Consider the following 16,841-nt stretch of genomic DNA (forward strand, 5'->3'; position numbering starts at 1 on the left):
TGAAAACTTGTGAATAAGCACTCGAATCATGTTATTAGTAGATCAGCTCTCCACAAAAGCATGGAACATTGTGTATTTTAGTCATGTTGATCACACCAAGTGCGAGAGTGTTCTAGTCAGACAATTCTACTAAAGTTTCCCAATGAAAGAGGAGGCACATCCATGGTCGAAGAAAATGTACTAGCTCTCAAGAAAGAAGAAAAGTTTTGTGTAGATGCACCTAAACCGCGTCATTTGTAAGGCAGCTCGTATCATAGCATAAGACCCCATGTATCTTGACTCCATCTCCACGTTGATCCCCCTATTGTGAAAACTTCCCTGATTACACAGTCCACTCGAAGTTCTGCCACAAGAAAAGAGGGCAAAGCCATTGTGATGGAGTCAAATTCTCTTCCATGTTCTCTCTCTCCCCTCACGTGCCCTACTTTCACTTTTAGTTGTCCAAAAACATTTCTAAAGGTGCTAAAAACGAAAGTAGGGCACACAGAAGGGGAGAGACCGAGAGAGAGCATGCGAGACGACTCTATTGTGATGAGGAGTCATTTTCCAAGTATAGTGGCTGGTGGATATATTTATAAGGGTGATGAATGCTTGTAGTCTTTGGTTTAAATATTTACAAGGAAAGATTGGAGTTCACTCTTTTGCCAACATAACCTGGGTGGGGAAGCTCAGATTCACCACTGACAAAGTATTTTTTTAGCCAAAATCCTGGGTCCATTTGGGTCCCCTCCTCAATTATGTCTTCAAACAACACAAAACATAAAAAAAAAATTGTACCCAAAAAACAAATAAACCAGATTTTTGGCAGACCCATTTAAAACACAAGTTTGCCGGAGAGAAACTTAGGATCCTTCATTTAAAACACAATTATCTGATTCAACCACATTCAGACATAATTAAATAAAATATATAAAATAAAATAAAATAGTGATACAAGTACATTTTTGGCCTTTGGTTCAGAAAACCAGTACTGGAAAACTCAGTCATCTGCGAAAAAACAAATGGAAATAATTAGAGAAAGATCTCAACTGGGTCTGAATAATCATGAACAATGTCTTGGCTAATTGACCGACGTGAGGGTAGCCACATTAGCTAAAACAGATGCACCCGAGTTTGAATTTTTTTGCGGAGTTTAAGTTAATTTAAGGGATTAGAGTAAATATTGCTTATATCATAAACAAATTCAAAAGTAAATGCATTTGGAAGTCAGCTTACTATTATGATGTCTTGAGGTGAAGATGGGGAAGTCATGAGCAGAAGTAGGGATGGAGATTGAGAGCCTGGTGGTGGAAACCGATCCGCTGTTCGATGATTTATCATCCAAATCGAGCCATGAATCTTTATCTTTCGGGGGCCATTCGTCGAAGAATCGATGAATGGTCTTCTGGGATCCTTCGTTTCTGTCCAAAGCATAGTAATGCTGCTGCTGCTGATGATCTTGCTTTTGATGTTTGATGCTCTGAAGCGGCTGATCACTTTGAAAAGCAGAGCAGCTTCTCTGTTTTGAAGACGAAGAAGTACTAATTGTTAGCGGTGTGAACTGCCAGGAATCGTCCATGGATGCAGAGCCAGAGAAGCCTCTCACTGTGCCTGAAGGCTCTGAGAAGAATGCATGCTCATCCACCTCCTCCTTCATCCCATAAGCATACCTGTTTCTTCTCGATCCGTAACAAAAAATACAAAATCACAACTACCGTCAGTAAGTTTTTCTTGACAACTACTCTAATTTACAAAGAGGGCAAACAAGCTCAAGGGTCAAGACCGAACACATTGCTGTGACCAACCAATGTAAACCCAAGAACCGGCATAAACTCGAGGATGGCCACATTGCTCTGGTCAACTGGCCTAAACCCACGAGCAATAAATAAGGACGTACACACTGACATGACCAACGGGCCTAAAGGGCGGGCAGACAGTGAGGACAAACACACCGCCCTTACCAACTGGCCTAAAATGCTTAAAACAGATACAGAAAAACAAGTACCATAATTTTGTTTTTGGGACAAACCTGTAATCTGAGCTGGGTTGGGGATAAGAACCAGTGTCCAAAAACAAGGAAGTAGTGCTTCTTTCTTGATGTGGGAATCCGATTCCAGTAGGCCTTGGAGAAGGTGAGTTATGATGATAGAGGAAAGGGAAAGCGTGGGAATCAGAGGAGGAGAGAGAAGAGAGTGATGATGAAAGGGAATGAAAGGCTGCAGGACTAGGAGAAGCAGAAGAAGTGTTGATTCTGGTGGTAATTGTTGAAGTGTTTGATGAGTTTGTTGTTGAAATTTGTGATGTTTTGAGAAGTTCCACAGGCTTTCTTGAACGGTTTTTCCCTCTGTGCATGTGCCTCTCGCAGTACTTCGAATCCGGAAACGCCTCTTTTGAGCACCTCCATTTTTTCCCATCTGTTCTTCTGCACCTTCCTGGCTCTGGGTCTATTTTTCTCCCTAATCCCATCTGGAAACAGTTCCATCCAACTGCAAGAAAAACCCAAAAATATTATCCACTCAAAACTTCACAAAATTTCGGAGTTCCATTCTGTTCACAAACCCGGGAAATATTATCCAATCAAAACTTCAAAGTTCCATTTTTCTTACAAAACCCAGAAATATTATGCACTCAAAACGTCAAAGTTCCATTTCTTTTACAAAACCCAGAAATAATATGCAGTCAAAAGTATAAAGTTCCCTTCATTTTAGAGAGAGAGAGAGAGAGAGAGAGAGAGAGAGAGGGGCTTACTTTGAGGAGGGTGGTGAGACAAGAGCTTTGGAGGGAGAGGGGAGTCCAAGTTGTAGGTGCTTCTTTTGAGGGAGAAGAGGAGATCAGGAGGGATGGAGATTCCAGAAACCATGTACTTGTAGATAAGAGCTTGGTGCTCAAGCTCTTGCCACTGAGATGGAGTGAAAGGAAACCTGCTGTTTCTTCCAGTGCTATTCATATTTTTTTAATTATTTCCCAAATCAGAAGGAACTTGGTCTTTCAAAGAAACCAAAGACGAAGAGAGAAAGAAAAGATGAAACCAGAGACTGGTTTGTTTCAGATTTTAGAGTGCAGAAACAAAGGAGAGAAGGGTTAGAGAGAGAGAGAGAGAGAAAGTAGAGTAGGTAATAGGTATATTTATTTTCAGGGACCATAGAGCTGCAGAATTTTCTGTACATGGATAAAACTAATGGTTCTGATTACAGTGCTGCTGCTGCCTCTGCTGCATGCCATTGCCATTGCCACTTGCCACCTCTCTCTCTCTCTAAACTCTCTATCTAACTCTGCAAATATTATGACTGCACCTCTGTTGCTTCTGACTCTTCAGCCAAGCTGCTGCCTCTGTGTCAGATCTTGTCTCTGACAACTCTACAGAAATCCATAAAACCAAGTGAATATATAAACAAATCAATTGTGGAGACTTTAAATAAATAAAAAGGAGGTGAAAAATTCATTATCATTAGTAGAAATGCTGTTTTTCACAACTTATTTTCCTTTTTTACACCTCTGGTTATTTTTGTTTCTCTGAGTGTTTTTACTTATTCAGTTCAAAGGCAAAAATTAGTAAGTAGTGTGCGATGGAGAAAATAAGTGAAGGGAAAATAATGTTTCTTATTTATGGATATATTGATTGATTTGTTGAGAAACGAATCAATTCTTATTACAAACGATATTTTATGTTAATTTATATTAAGGAGAGGTAAGAAGATTTGAATTCCAAACACAACAAGTTGAAAAGAAATACCATAACTACAAAGATAATCAACCATTCCGTGTAGAAAAGAACTTCGTTTATGTATATTACAATTTACACATACCAAAAATAATTCATTAAGAACACAAAAAAAAAAAATCTCAGCACACATCAAACTGTGATTTGTAAAAACGCAAGAATGCATACTGTACAAGAAGTCAAGTACTTTCCTTTATATTATTATGTCTAGAGAGAGAGATATTATAGAGTTGGTGTGTGTGTCTGGGTAGGTCTGAGAAGTGATTGTACGGTGTTGGGGCTTTTACTGCAGCTACTATCTCTTTTACTGTTCTTTTCTTTTCTGTTCCTTTACCTCAGAAGGGTCAGAGAGACCCACTTACAATCTGGCCTTTTTCTCTTTCGGAAATTTAGAAAAACCTCACTGATTCAGCTTTCAGAGCAGCAGGACCGCTTTTGGCTTCTGCTTTCTCTGATCAAACACACCAGCAACTCACCCTCACTTTACTTTCTACCCCCTCCCTCTCTCTTTTTCTTTTTCTTTTTCTTGAACTTTATTGTGATATTTTTATAGTTTCATCGCTTTTACTTTGCTTCCAATGGTCAGATTTTACTACTGTTCGTTGGCTTGTCTTCTTCTTCATACAACCTTTTTCTGCCTAAGCGTGCAGACCATAATCCTTGATTTGATCTTTATGACCAGAGCGGTTTCGGCGCTTTTTTTTAATCAAATTAATCAGGTCTTAATAGTACTTTGTTATAAATTTAATGAGTTAATTTGTCATCTCCTGAAGCCTTTTTAACCCTCTTCTTGTAGCCATATGCACTTAAGTTGATTATTTTTCAATATCTGTAGCACCTAACAGAAGTGCACCATGCTAAAGAGAGAGCGCTAACATCATTAATTTTGCAAAATGATTTTCACACTCCTTTATTCATTTGCACATTGCCTTTGTTTATAATCTTAGTTTATTCTCGTTTAATTTATTTAATTCAAAGCTGAAAATAAATAGGAATATAAATGAGAGAAGAAAATGATGTTCGGGAATCACTTTCCTTAATATACGGTTAAGTATCATTATTACTAATTCAAAGGAAAAGTTTTGTTGTTGTTTTGTGGTTTCTCATTGGATTAATTTCTTACGGAAATAACTACAATTATTTTTTAAAACAATAAAATATAAGAAACTCTTTACTTGAAATTTTTTTTTTTTTTTTTTCTGGCTGAAATATCAACTTTTCAATAAATGGGGTAGCAGGAGGACATTGTATACAGGCTAAGTATGAACGTATGTATATTATTTTATTTTAGCAAGAAAATATGAAATGAAACTCATTTTTCTAGAAAATAAATCTGAACTCTGAATTGGTCTCTCCATAAAAGGTACTGTCCAGCCCAAGGAGAGTTTTTTAGTGTGCCGTAATACTGTCCAACAAACCAAATGTCATTGTAAGTGGTTGAAATTTATTTGTTCAAGTATCAACTACTTTTATTGTAACATTTGCTGTGTTGGGCTGTATTTCTGGCACAATGAAAAATATCTCCAACCCAAGGTAACTGTAGAGCATGCAAGTTACTAGATGATGAATTTTCAACAGTAGACGACGGTTCTCTGATTTAGATAACATCACCCACAGACCCAAAGTTTGTAAACAAATTAGTGAAAGTCTTTCATTTTTTCTTCTTAAGTTATCTGTTACAGTTTTACTTGGGATTTCAAAACCATATATTGAGTTTTGAAACAAGAGGAAATGATTTTCAAACTCCCATTTTTTACCTTTCGTACTTTTCCATAGTTTTCCCTCAAATTTATTCGATCTAAGGCCATCTCCAGTTACGAAGGCTTAAACGTAGCTTTTGTATATGTTTTGACTTCTTAAAAATTGTTATTTTATAGAATATTTGTAGGAATAAATTTTTTAATCTCGAACTTTGCACTGCTAAATCTTTCCATATTGGCTTTTGCCCCTTGGCTGGAGACATGTTAAACATAAATTCGGCAAAATGTGGCATATAGCTCTTGAATGAAGATGGCCTAACAGCTAAAACAGAGGAGTGCAGAAAGGAAAAAAACAAAGGCGGAAATCATCTCTTGAAACAAATATTGTTTCAAAAATCGTAGTTATCAAGTGACCGTGCTACAGAAGATGGACTTACCTACTCTTGAGATTTTCATGTCGCGATATCTTAAGTCAACAACGTATTGTTATAAGTATATCTATTTCACATGATAGTGAATTAACATTTTCAGATAACGCCACACTGACAACCCTAGTATTAAGTCCCCAAGCTTGGGGTTAAAAGTTAAGAGTTTAAAAAAAAAAAAAAAAAAAAGGCCAACGTATTAAAGGGAGTTTGCTATAGTTTGGTTTCATTCAATTCTCATGGAACCATTTTTGTGTTGTACGTTTGGAAGTAGCATAATGTAGTACTCTGCACTGTCTGACACTGTTGCCACCTCACATGGCAGAAGTAGGATTATCTCCCTTTTTTTTTTTTATTTCCTCCCCTTCCCTCCTCTTCTATCTGAATAGTCATGATTAAGCCACGTCAACATTTTATATTAATTTTTTATAGAAAAAGAGAAACAAAATAGAGAATGTGAGAGGAGGGAATGGAATGTGATAGAAATAGGAAGGGAGAGAATCCTTGTCCCACGTGGCAGGCCAAACACATGCATTTTTTCTGTACAAAGATCCCACTTGAGCCAAGATATCCCTTCAAATGTCCCTAAGCACTGGTGGGCAGACCACAATTATACTGCATTCAGAAGTTAGTGAGCAAAGTACTTTTGCTCGTAATTGCATCTGCTAAAAATTATTTCAATTTAAATTACAACAAAACAAAATATTACAAATTCCAATATACTTACGTAGAAAGTATTTATGTTCATAAGCGCTTCTGCTAGAGTTCCTTTCATAGAAGCACAACAAAATTTCCTAAGTTCAAATGCTTTTGGATTATCCAAAAGCACTGTCAGCCATTCCAAAATCTCGAAGTGCAGGGCCAAACATGGTTTAGTTAGGCATACTAATTGACATATACCCAAACATGGTGTCTTTTGGCAGATGAATCGACCAGAATGACAGCATCAAATAAGGCTCTCAGCAATCACTTACTAAACTCGAACGGTGAAACAGGACCATGTCTTACTTATCAAACAAATAAACCAATGGAAAATCTCACTACTGGTGGCAGTAAATAAATAAACAAAATTACTATTTACAATTAAAGCGGGATATACTAGAATTCTTTTGAGGACTCTCATATGTTAAAAAATACAGATTCATCATGATACAATATGCAGCAAAGCGGGCGATTTTTCATTCAGAGATGCGAAGCATGATCTCAAGAAACAAAGATTGAATTCATGAATGATGGAACTGATGATGTTGCATTACTGAACTTGCGTTCAGGTTTACAACACGAAAATATAACACAAGGCCTGACCTCGCATGGCAGCGGCTATTCCTTCTGGAAGAAGGAGAGAACGAGATCCGTATGTACAGAAAACATTTGTGTGTCCACAAAAAGCTGCATAGCATTTAGGGAGGAAAATGATACATCAGTGTGCTTTCAGCTTTATACAATACAACTCAAAGCGCACCCAGAGTAAGCATTGAAGCAAGATTACAAGTCACTTTCAGAAATAAAGCAAAAAGGTGGTTAATATTTATCTTGCATAAATTGATTACAATATACAAACACAGAATACCGAAACGAACGTTATCCATTCTTGACCGAAGTCATGCCTCTTTCAGAGCTTAGATTTATATTTTCTTTGACAATTTTATTACTCACATGGACAAAAGAAAATTATCTCAAGGAACGCACCTTCATAAATGGTCGATCACGACTAGGAAATGAGTCGATGAAACTCTCCTTCAGAAGTAATGATACCTAATTGGAGGGAAATCAGTGTCAGATCTGTAGCATTATGAACGTGCATCCACATATGAATGTTCACTAGATCCACAGGCAAGGAATTTTCACATTCAAACAAAATTGAAAAATTTTTTTTTGGTAAACACAAAATTGACGATTAATCTGCACTATTATCATAAAAACTGAAGAGCCAAATGAATGGATTTAATGATGCCTTACGCTGACATTCCATATCTGAGACAAAACTTAGTCCATGCATATATATATATATATTTTTTTTTTTTTTCGGGAAGATTATCTTTTAAAGTACTAATCATTACAAAAGAAGGTCAAAGAAACATAATAATCCTCCAAGGCACTTGAGTCCCTTAAAAGCTCACTGTTGGACAAAATACTGACCTTATCATCATTGGACTGTACGTTCGTAATTGTATGTGAACGGAGGTTAGAGCAAAGAGAATCCAAGTAAGTTCTTAACACTCCTAGGAAACCCTTGGCAGCTTCAACCTACAAGCAGAAAATAAATACATGAAAATTAAAGGTAGACGAATAATTTTTTTGAAATCATACACAATAGAAAAAGCATAACACACCTGTTCTTCTGTGCACTCGTACACCGGCCTTTTCCTACCCAAAAAACTCTCTCCCACAAGCTTTGCGTGATAAGGACTTAAGGATGAAAATAATTCCTTATGTTGTGGTAAATGAGGTATTGTCGGCGACTTCACCTAGTATATCATGCAATGGAAGCATTTAGTTTTTCTATAAGAATACTTGCATTTTAATAAACATTAGTCATTAATCATACACGAGAAACCAGATAACACACGACAATTGACTAAAATAAACATGAGAAAATGTTAAACATATGATGCGTCAATTAAAGATTTTTGGTTTCAGTTTTATGGGCAAGAATATCACACATTATTTGTCAACCCAAGGCCAAATCGCAGATTTGTCCATGCCCTGAACCCACAAAATTATTCTTAGAACGAATTGTCTGGCACTGAAACATAATTATCTCAAAAGATGATAAGCTAATATTCTTTTATGGTGAGAAAACCATACACTTGAGACAATTGCAATGAATAATGACTATACGATTGAATTTTAGGTACGACTTATAAGAGCCTTTTATGCATGTTCCACGAGTAGAAAAATAAACTGCTTGAAAACAACAAACCTGGTTCTTGTTGGCATCAACTACAATTGTATTGGAAAGTTTCGACTGTACTTCATCTGTTTTGTTCTTCACACCAACCTACAGAAGAAAATTTTGTTATTATAACCAATCAAATGTCAGATATGATACTAAGGCTAACTAGAAAAAGGAAAAAGATGGCTTAGTGCAAAGGGTTTAAAAAGTGATCTGTGTATTCGGAGTTTTTGCTGGTTGGGGAAGGGGCACTAATGTTTTATATTTGTAATATTACTTGGAGAAGACTAACAGACAGAGGTTTTCCTTTCAAATAATAATTTGAGAAAATGTTGGATCCAGATAAACCAACATATACAATTGATAAACCATAGGCCTCTGCCTTCAAATGACGTGCATAACAGCCAAAAACTTGAGAACTCACTATGTAAGGGACGGGTGCGTCTAAAAAGTCCAGCATGTCATTTGGTAAAACCTGGAAAGTTTATGCACAGTGTCATTCACATGAAAACAGCAATGCATTTAATATATTTAAAAAATAACTTGTAGGCAGTAAGGGAAGTATAGATATTTAAAAACTAACATGTAGGCAGTAAGGGAAGTATACCGGCATTAGAAGACTTTGCCACTGGTAGGGGCGGATCAGAGGGATAATTGACAACACTGAGGCCGATAAGATCCCCTGTACACATCAGAAAACATAGGTGTAAAAAGAATACATAAATCGGACTGTTAATCTTCACAAGACCTATATAAACTTGGAATAATGTATAATACATACCAAATTGGAACAAATGATTACAATCTGCTTCTCCAACAGTGCTCCTGCAAATAATGCTAATACCTGCAAAGTATTGAGGAGAATCAAACCCAACGTCAGCCATGAAGCAGGCCTCTAAGAGAAGTAGCCCAAATCGGCACTCATTCATATAAAGGTAATCAATACAGCATACTTATGTTGAGCCATTCACTTACATTTTCAAGTCGTAAGGAGCCACATATGCATGCAATAGCCCATACTGATAATGCAGTTGCTTCCTCCTCTACCAAGAAAGCACTCTGTGCCTGATAACAACCAACAGAAATACAATTCAAATGAACACAAACATTATTAAGGGAAAAGATCAACGAAATCCACCGCACATGAGATAAGTTCGTAAAGCTATCATAAGTCTCTACCTCAGCGAATTCCAGACTCGTACTGCATGAACCCAGATCAATGGTTGAGCCAGCAGTACGTAAAACGTTTGCTTTTGGTCTATGATATTCCAAGGGATGCAGGTGGTCCAAAGGATGAAACTTGACAGTGGTACCTCTAGCAGGGCAACGTAATTGGTAGTACTCACTTATTATCTGCAATGATCCATGATTGTTTGCCTGAAAAATTGGGATAATTTTGTCAAGAGACATTGGGCTCTAGATTCTCATTAAAAAAGAGCTTCAGTTCATATCTAGATCCAAGAAAAAGTCCTTGTTGCACCTTGGCCCATTCAAGAATATCAATGAGTTCAGAATCATCTTGGCCAGAGAAAGATGCCTCATCCGTTTCTGTAAAATCAACAACATCGCTCCTAAAATTTCTGTCCTCACTAGGAGAGCCTTGAAAACTGCATAAAACACTTCCAAATATGAAGTACAGAAACTCAGACATTTAAGTAGCCCATATCCTTGATAATTACCAACCACCACCCCCCAAAACTTCATAGAAAAAAGTACAACTGCTACCTGGAGGAAGAATCAGAGCTTTCATACTGATAGAAGCGCAGGAGAGGTAGGACAGCATTTGGTAATCGCCTTTCTACAGCTTGCTTGTTTGTAGAGAAGTCATCAACGTAGACCTCACAAACTTCAGCATTTACACCACCAGATTCTCTTTTGCAACTAACCATCTTGGTTTCAGGATCAACTGGAACAACATCTTCACTAACCCTTCCCGTTGGCAAGTTAAAATCCCCATCAACCATTTGATTGTCTAGGTGACTCCCATTATCTGGAAATCTCCCTGATTGAGAAAACTCTGCTGTTCCATTCAGCAAGTCCTCCTCAGTTCTACCACTTAGTGATACACCATTTGAAGTTTCTTCTGTAGTATCTTCGAAAATTTCACCATTGTCACAATCCCTTGGGCTTTCTAAATCTAAAAGATCTATTCCTTGGGTTAATCGCTCCAACCTTTCCTCTGTGAAGATGCTACACGAAAATAGCAAACATATTCAACTTGAGTAACATTGTCAAACGGTAAAGATGATTGTCTAATTATAGGACCTATCAAAGACCAAAAGAGCATATGTCTTCCTGCACACAACTATGCGCCAGTTACTCAAAAAACCTAAATCTTAGTTTCAAGAGTCCTTTAGCTGGCAGTTAAAAAGCTTTTATGTGTTGTTTAGAAGTCACATCGGTTCCACCTTATATTGAGAAAGCTACCATAATTTTTTCCTCAATGAACTAAGAATTGAATCTCTCAGTTGTTTTTAGATTAGTTATAGCACGACCTTCCATCTAATGCATAAATAGATAGCAGGAAACACGCATTTATTTTCTGCACGCATAAGTACGAGCATCCAATACAACAACAACACACCTATTCAATACACCAAAATGTAACTCAAATGCTGGAACCCTTGAGAGAATGCAATAACATCTCTGAGTGGTTAATATATGACGGCTCAAAGACGGGCGAGAAGGATGTTTCTCCGCAATCATGGAAAGCAATCCAGAGGGTTTTTGCACTACTTCTTCCACTAACACGCAGCACCCATACAAAGTTGAATCATCGGCAACCTTCAAACCAAGTATTGTACAAAATAGGTCATCCAGGAAATGAAGAAATAATTCACATTAAAACAAAATTAAATTGTTTAGGTTTGAGCACGAAGAACAATTTCATGTCACAAAAACAAATTAAATCAAAATAAAGAATATAGTAGAAAAGGGATTATCTTCTTAAATAATGTATGTTAACTGTAACTGGCAATCCGTAATATCCTCTTAAACATATATAAATCTAATCAAAATTAAGGAAAAAAATTCAATCCGAGTAACTATGCTTTGTGCTTTCTCAGCAATCTTCTTCTCTGTGGGCACTAATACAACTCTAAGTAACCTGTTGTCTGAATTACGACCGAAACAATGTTGTTTCAATGATAAATTTCAAGCAACACCACTAATGGTTCTATCGCACAGCAACACCACTAGATATTTAATGTCAAAAGGCAAATGCAGCAAAATAGATAAATTTTATAACGAATTGAGGAAAATCAAGAACAAAGGAGTCACGGATGCATAACAGGTTATAATTTACCTGTAGTCTGAATACAAATGACAGATCGCTCTGTTTAAAATGCTCCTGAAAATAAGCATCACCATGGTCAGTACAAGTAAATAAAATAAGTTTTGCCTAATACTTTTTATTAGAAATCGAAAACTTCTGCGTGATATTGTTATATCATTCTGCTACAGCTTTATCAATTATCTTATAATAACAGAATGGTTTAAAGTCCCATGGAAAGAAGAGTTGCTATACAACCATCCTAAAACCTTAGTAAACTCAACACACAAACTTTCCATTTAATCTCATTTTCTAGTGGAAACATGAAGAATAGGGGTTCTATATCCGGTAGAGCTTGGATAGGAAAAAACATTATCCTACGCTAAAACCTTTTATATATGATTCTCTAAGGGTAAAAGGTAGAAAACAGAGGAAGGAAGAAAGTGGCCTAAATATTAATTAGCAATTAGACTATGATAGCAGAATGTCGCACAATACCTGCCCTAGAAGAATTTCATTCAACTCACTCATTGAAGGAGTTCTCTCAACAGCATGAACCTGAATTCATTCACATACGAGGTGTCAATATTAGAAAATGATTATTTCCACGGTGTCATTCACAGCCGAGGTGTCAACAGGATGGGAAAACATCTGTCAAGAAAAATCCTAACCTCTATGCCTCTGGGAAAGCAAAATGAAAGCAGATCCTTGTATTGTAGAGGCAGCTGCTTTTCCGGAGGATAAACAAATAACACCTGGAAGTAGAAACACATGTTAATACCTAGCACTCAAATTACTTCCAAGCATATCACTATGCAAATAAATTGTCCATTTGGCAACAAAATCCCCACCTGAGGTTCGATATTAGGTTCTATACGATAGTGATTCTGACTACTAAATCTCCCTGAACCTTCAGACTTTCTTCCAATGTATTGCCTTTGAAGTGCCTGAATATCACAATTAGGATGAAGCCCCACAACTACCATGCTCTCAAAAAGCCTCGTTGGCTGCTTTAAAGACTTATGATCCTGCACACTTGAAATACAGAGGTGTTACGGAATCTCTTGGGACAAAATTTTTGCTTCTATATGCAAATGTATTTTGAAACTAACACACAGCACTTGTTTTAGAGATGAAGTAATTTTTCCTCGAACCGTTTAATCTAAAAAAATGGAAGTAATTTGGAATGTACGATGTAAAATTATTTATCTTGATTCTTGATTAACCAAATGCTGAAATGCATACAAATAAGTTGCATGGAAACAAATGGGTCACTATACGAAACTGCATACCAAATACTGCAACTGAAAGTTTGCCCATTGCCGCTTCTGGCTAGTCAAAACTTCAGGATTGTAAGTTCCTCGCTTCACTTCAGGAGGATGCTGGAAACCTTTTAGAACTTTCGTAACATGGCGTTGTAACCTCTGAAGCGGACTGCCACCACCACCATCTTCATTCAATGAGTACACAGAAGATGGCCGCGGAGAATGAGTGGCAGTAGCAGCGGCCGCTACAGCAGCAACTGCTCTTGCAACATCTTCCGTTTGCGCGAAAAACGAAGCACCCCAACTGGGGCTACCCGTCTCTTCATCTTTATTCATACTAAAAGACTTTCTTCCTATCAAAAAATTCGACATTGACAACAATTCACTCCTTAAACCCCAAAACTTCGACCTTACAGAGCATAAAAATAACAGACATTTCCTAATTCGATCGTCTCCGAGCCGAAACTCTCCGAAGGATCAGTTTCGTGCTGTCACTACTTAAAGTTTTAACCTTTGATGTTCACTTCAACCTTTCCGGTTGATTAATCTCCAAAATTAACAATAAATTAAACAATTAAAAAAAAACTTAATTCTTCAGCTGGAAAGAAGTTCCTAAATCGAATTAAAAGTAGATAATTATGCTATAACGTTATTCCTCCGTCTTAATAGTCGATCAGTTAACTTTCTGCTGCCAAGCCCTTTCAGTTACACGAGAGAGAGAGAGAGAGAGAGAGAGAGAGAGAGAGTAATAAAGTTGACAAATTTTTGGTAAACATGAATTTCCCAGCTGAATAAAATTGGAAGATTTTCAGCAAAAAAACCATGAAATTCGAACATAAGGCACCAATAATCATCCGTACTTAACGAAAAATAGATAATTGGAAATTATAATCACAAAAGATAGAATATACGCAACAAATTAATCCAAAAAAATTATGAACTGACCTCTGAATTCTCTTGAAATTCGAAAAGGAATATAAGAATTTTAGGGGGAGGAATCTCCGGCGGCCGTAACAAAGCTTTCGTCTTCTATTTCTGCTGCTTCTTGTTCTTCTCCTCGAACGAAATGATGGAGGAGAGGACGAGGAGGAAGGTGTTAAACTAATAATCGGCTTTAAGCTTAATTAATTTGATTAATTAATTAGTTCTAATTGCATTTTCGGACCAAAATAAACAGAAATTACGAAGACAGAGAGAGAGAGAGAGAGAGGGGAGGCCTCGCGTCGTGTGCGTCGAAAAATGGAGGAGGAAAAAGGAGGGACGGTCAGTAACGGCGGTCGGCTGCTTATAATTTTTTTTTGTTTGTTTGGTTCGTGTTTGTGCGCGTAACCGTGTGAAAACTCTATCTCGTTCCGGATTACGGGTTTGTATTCGGTAACGAGTGCATGGCCATCCTACGTCAGTACTCGACATTGTCGTATTGTTATTAAATTAAATACTACGACTTAAACATATTATAAACTTAAATAACTCTTGTACATAAGCGATACTTAATTTTGCTCTTAAGCAATAGAACTTGTTTTAGATATAGTTAGAGGATAATAATAACGCATTTTAGTCAAATGGTTTTTTAGATTAACATAACTTCTCATTTTCGTCATTGAGATTTAAAATCGATAGAAGTGCTCCACCACCAATCATCTTAATCATTCCGTGAAAACTCTCTATTAAATAAGAAGTAAAATGATAAAAATACTCTCAATTTAATAAACAAATGAGCCCAACTATTTGATAAAAATTAAGGAAAATTTTGTCATTTTGTCCATATTTGACGAAGGTTTTCACCGAATGATCAAAATAATTTATGGTGGACAAATTTAGAGACGAGTTCTGTTGATTTTAAATTTCATGGATTCAAGTAAAGATTTATGCTAATCTCATGAACTATTTTAACTAAAAAGCCTAATAATTAGTATTTAACTTGTTTTAGAGACGGGTTGTGAAGGGAGTGATAGAAATCTCATTACCTAATGTCTGTATTTTATTTTATTTTCGTAATTTTTTTATAGCTACATGACAAATACAAGAAAACAAAATGTGAAGCCACATTAATCAAGTCAACAAACTAACCTAAGATCTAACGGAGGTAACATAAAAGGAACGGTAATCCACATTCAATCAAATTCAAGGACTAAATTTAATGGAATTATAGTTCAAGGATTAAAGCTACCATTTAGTTAAAATTTAAGAACTATTGCTCTATTTTTCTCTTATTTATTTAAACGTTTCACTTATGAGTCGAGAGAAAAACTACTTGTTGTTTACAATCTTACATGTGAATTTATTTTTATACAACTATGTTTTTATCAAAATTATTATTCACGAGTTTTGAACTTATCCCTCACCAGTGTTTAAAATATATGTATGTAAATTTCTAGAAATATCGACGGATATATCGAATATCAATATGGGTTGCTTTTGATGGAAATGATAGAAATTTTAAAATGAGACTTTAAGGATTGTCAAACATCAGTTTGAACAAAATATAAAAGTTTATCCAATATTTAACAGATATGTCATAAATATTGACGGTATATGTCAATTTAAGCATAGACTTAACAAAATTTCCGATATGAGGTGAAGTTTAGACTTCACCCTCCATTTCCTTGTCTTTCTCTAATTTTTTGAATATTTCTATGAAAATATCGACTGTACCGAAGAAATCCTCTAACTTACAAGTAGATAGTATAACAATACTATATTATGGTATTGAGTGACAAGTGAGTGACAAAAAAGTTTAACAAAATTTATCGCTTGATTGAAAAAAAAAAAATTATTGTATCACATTGACCCACCTTCCTCTATTTATTTATTTTTTCTTTCTACTTTTTCCTAATTATTTAATACTTTCCCATTTTAAAAATATTATCTTTTTTTCTTTACTAGTGGCGTTGCTCTCTCTGTCTGGTACGCACGGCGCGGATCTCGCATTTCCTCGCTAGACATTTTTGGGGGTTGGTGAGGTGTAAATGCTTATACCGTTTACAGGGATGTGGAGGACACGTGGCGCAATGGGTTTTCTTACTCATTTTATTCTTAATATTTTGTCGGTTATTTTTATTTTAAATTTATTTTTCTAACTTATAAAAATATATATTGAGCGTGGACATGTAGGCATGATTTGGGTGACAAAATTGTCCCCTTGCTACTCATGTTGTATGGGATGGGGACCACATGCCACGTCAGTTATAAGCTTGGGTGGAAGTTCAAACTGGATGACCAACATGACTACATCATTGCTAGCGTGACACTGTGGGGTGGGGAATTATGAATTTTACCTGTTCTAAGCTTTTAAACATCATATAATTGTACCTACCAAACCCTAGCAAAGAAGTGGAGAAAACAAAAGGTGTGCAAAAAAAGCAAATTATTAGGATTTGTGCATTTGAGGAATATAGATGAGTGATGTTAGTTTTACGACGTGTTAAGAGTTCGATTTCTTCGTAATATGATAAAGTACTTTGATTTTGAAAGGGTAGTTTAATGAATTAGGAACTATGATATGTCAAACATCTTGTTTCTGTGCAATGCGACCAAATAATGACATATAGAATTGATGGGTAACGTCGGTATGTGCGTTAAAG

General features: G+C 36.2%; 2 protein-coding genes across 4 annotated transcripts; both read right to left on the reverse strand.

Moving 5' to 3' along the window:
• Positions 1–732: 732 nt before the first annotated feature.
• LOC137748500 (growth-regulating factor 1-like) lies at positions 733–3,365 on the reverse strand. Its single transcript, XM_068488661.1, has 4 exons — positions 2,728–3,365; positions 2,009–2,465; positions 1,216–1,655; positions 733–987 (listed from the first exon to the last, which is right to left on the reverse strand). Exons 1-4 carry the CDS (start codon positions 2,924–2,926, stop codon positions 980–982), a joined length of 1,104 nt encoding a protein of 367 aa, XP_068344762.1. The 5' UTR covers positions 2,927–3,365; the 3' UTR covers positions 733–979.
• A 3,517-nt stretch (positions 3,366–6,882) lies between these two features.
• On the reverse strand, positions 6,883–14,536 carry LOC137747658 (uncharacterized). Of its 3 annotated transcripts, XM_068487801.1 has the most exons (19): positions 14,203–14,536; positions 13,285–13,610; positions 12,844–13,020; positions 12,664–12,747; positions 12,491–12,550; positions 12,026–12,070; positions 11,306–11,505; positions 10,447–10,911; positions 10,202–10,328; positions 9,901–10,098; positions 9,697–9,786; positions 9,503–9,565; positions 9,329–9,403; positions 9,146–9,196; positions 8,749–8,826; positions 8,159–8,293; positions 7,965–8,072; positions 7,515–7,580; positions 6,883–7,214 (listed from the first exon to the last, which is right to left on the reverse strand). In XM_068487801.1, exons 2-19 carry the CDS (start codon positions 13,591–13,593, stop codon positions 7,146–7,148), a joined length of 2,400 nt encoding a protein of 799 aa, XP_068343902.1. In that variant the 5' UTR covers positions 13,594–13,610; positions 14,203–14,536; the 3' UTR covers positions 6,883–7,145. The 3 variants fall into 3 exon arrangements, with proteins under 3 accessions (XP_068343902.1, XP_068343901.1, XP_068343903.1); XM_068487800.1 differs by lacking the exon at positions 14,203–14,536 and having other exon boundaries at positions 13,285–14,192; XM_068487802.1 differs by lacking the exon at positions 14,203–14,536 and having other exon boundaries at positions 12,844–13,027; positions 13,285–13,417.
• Positions 14,537–16,841: the final 2,305 nt, after the last annotated feature.

Source organism: Pyrus communis, chromosome 10 (assembly GCF_963583255.1).
Source record: "Pyrus communis chromosome 10, drPyrComm1.1, whole genome shotgun sequence".
In the NCBI taxonomy this organism is placed as follows: Eukaryota; Viridiplantae; Streptophyta; class Magnoliopsida; order Rosales; family Rosaceae; genus Pyrus; species Pyrus communis.

Bases quoted from the DNA above. Each gene is read 5' to 3' on its own strand.
- LOC137748500 (XM_068488661.1), bottom strand. From the start codon at position 2,926: ATGAATAGCACTGGAAGAAACAGCAGGTTTCCTTTCACTCCATCTCAG. The intron at 2,466-2,727 runs GTAAGCCCCTCT...TTTTTCTTGCAG, and splicing joins GTCTCACCACCCTCCTCAAA to TTGGATGGAACTGTTTCCAG. The intron at 1,656-2,008 runs GTTTGTCCCAAA...CGGATCGAGAAG, and splicing joins CAACCCAGCTCAGATTACAG to AAACAGGTATGCTTATGGGA.
- LOC137747658 (XM_068487800.1), bottom strand. From the start codon at position 13,629: ATGTCGAATTTTTTGATAGGAAGAAAGTCTTTTAGTATGAATAAAGAT. The intron at 12,551-12,663 runs GTTAGGATTTTT...GAATGAATTCAG, and splicing joins GCTTTCCCAGAGGCATAGAG to GTTCATGCTGTTGAGAGAAC. The intron at 9,197-9,328 runs GTATACTTCCCT...TAAACTTTCCAG, and splicing joins GGCAAAGTCTTCTAATGCCG to GTTTTACCAAATGACATGCT.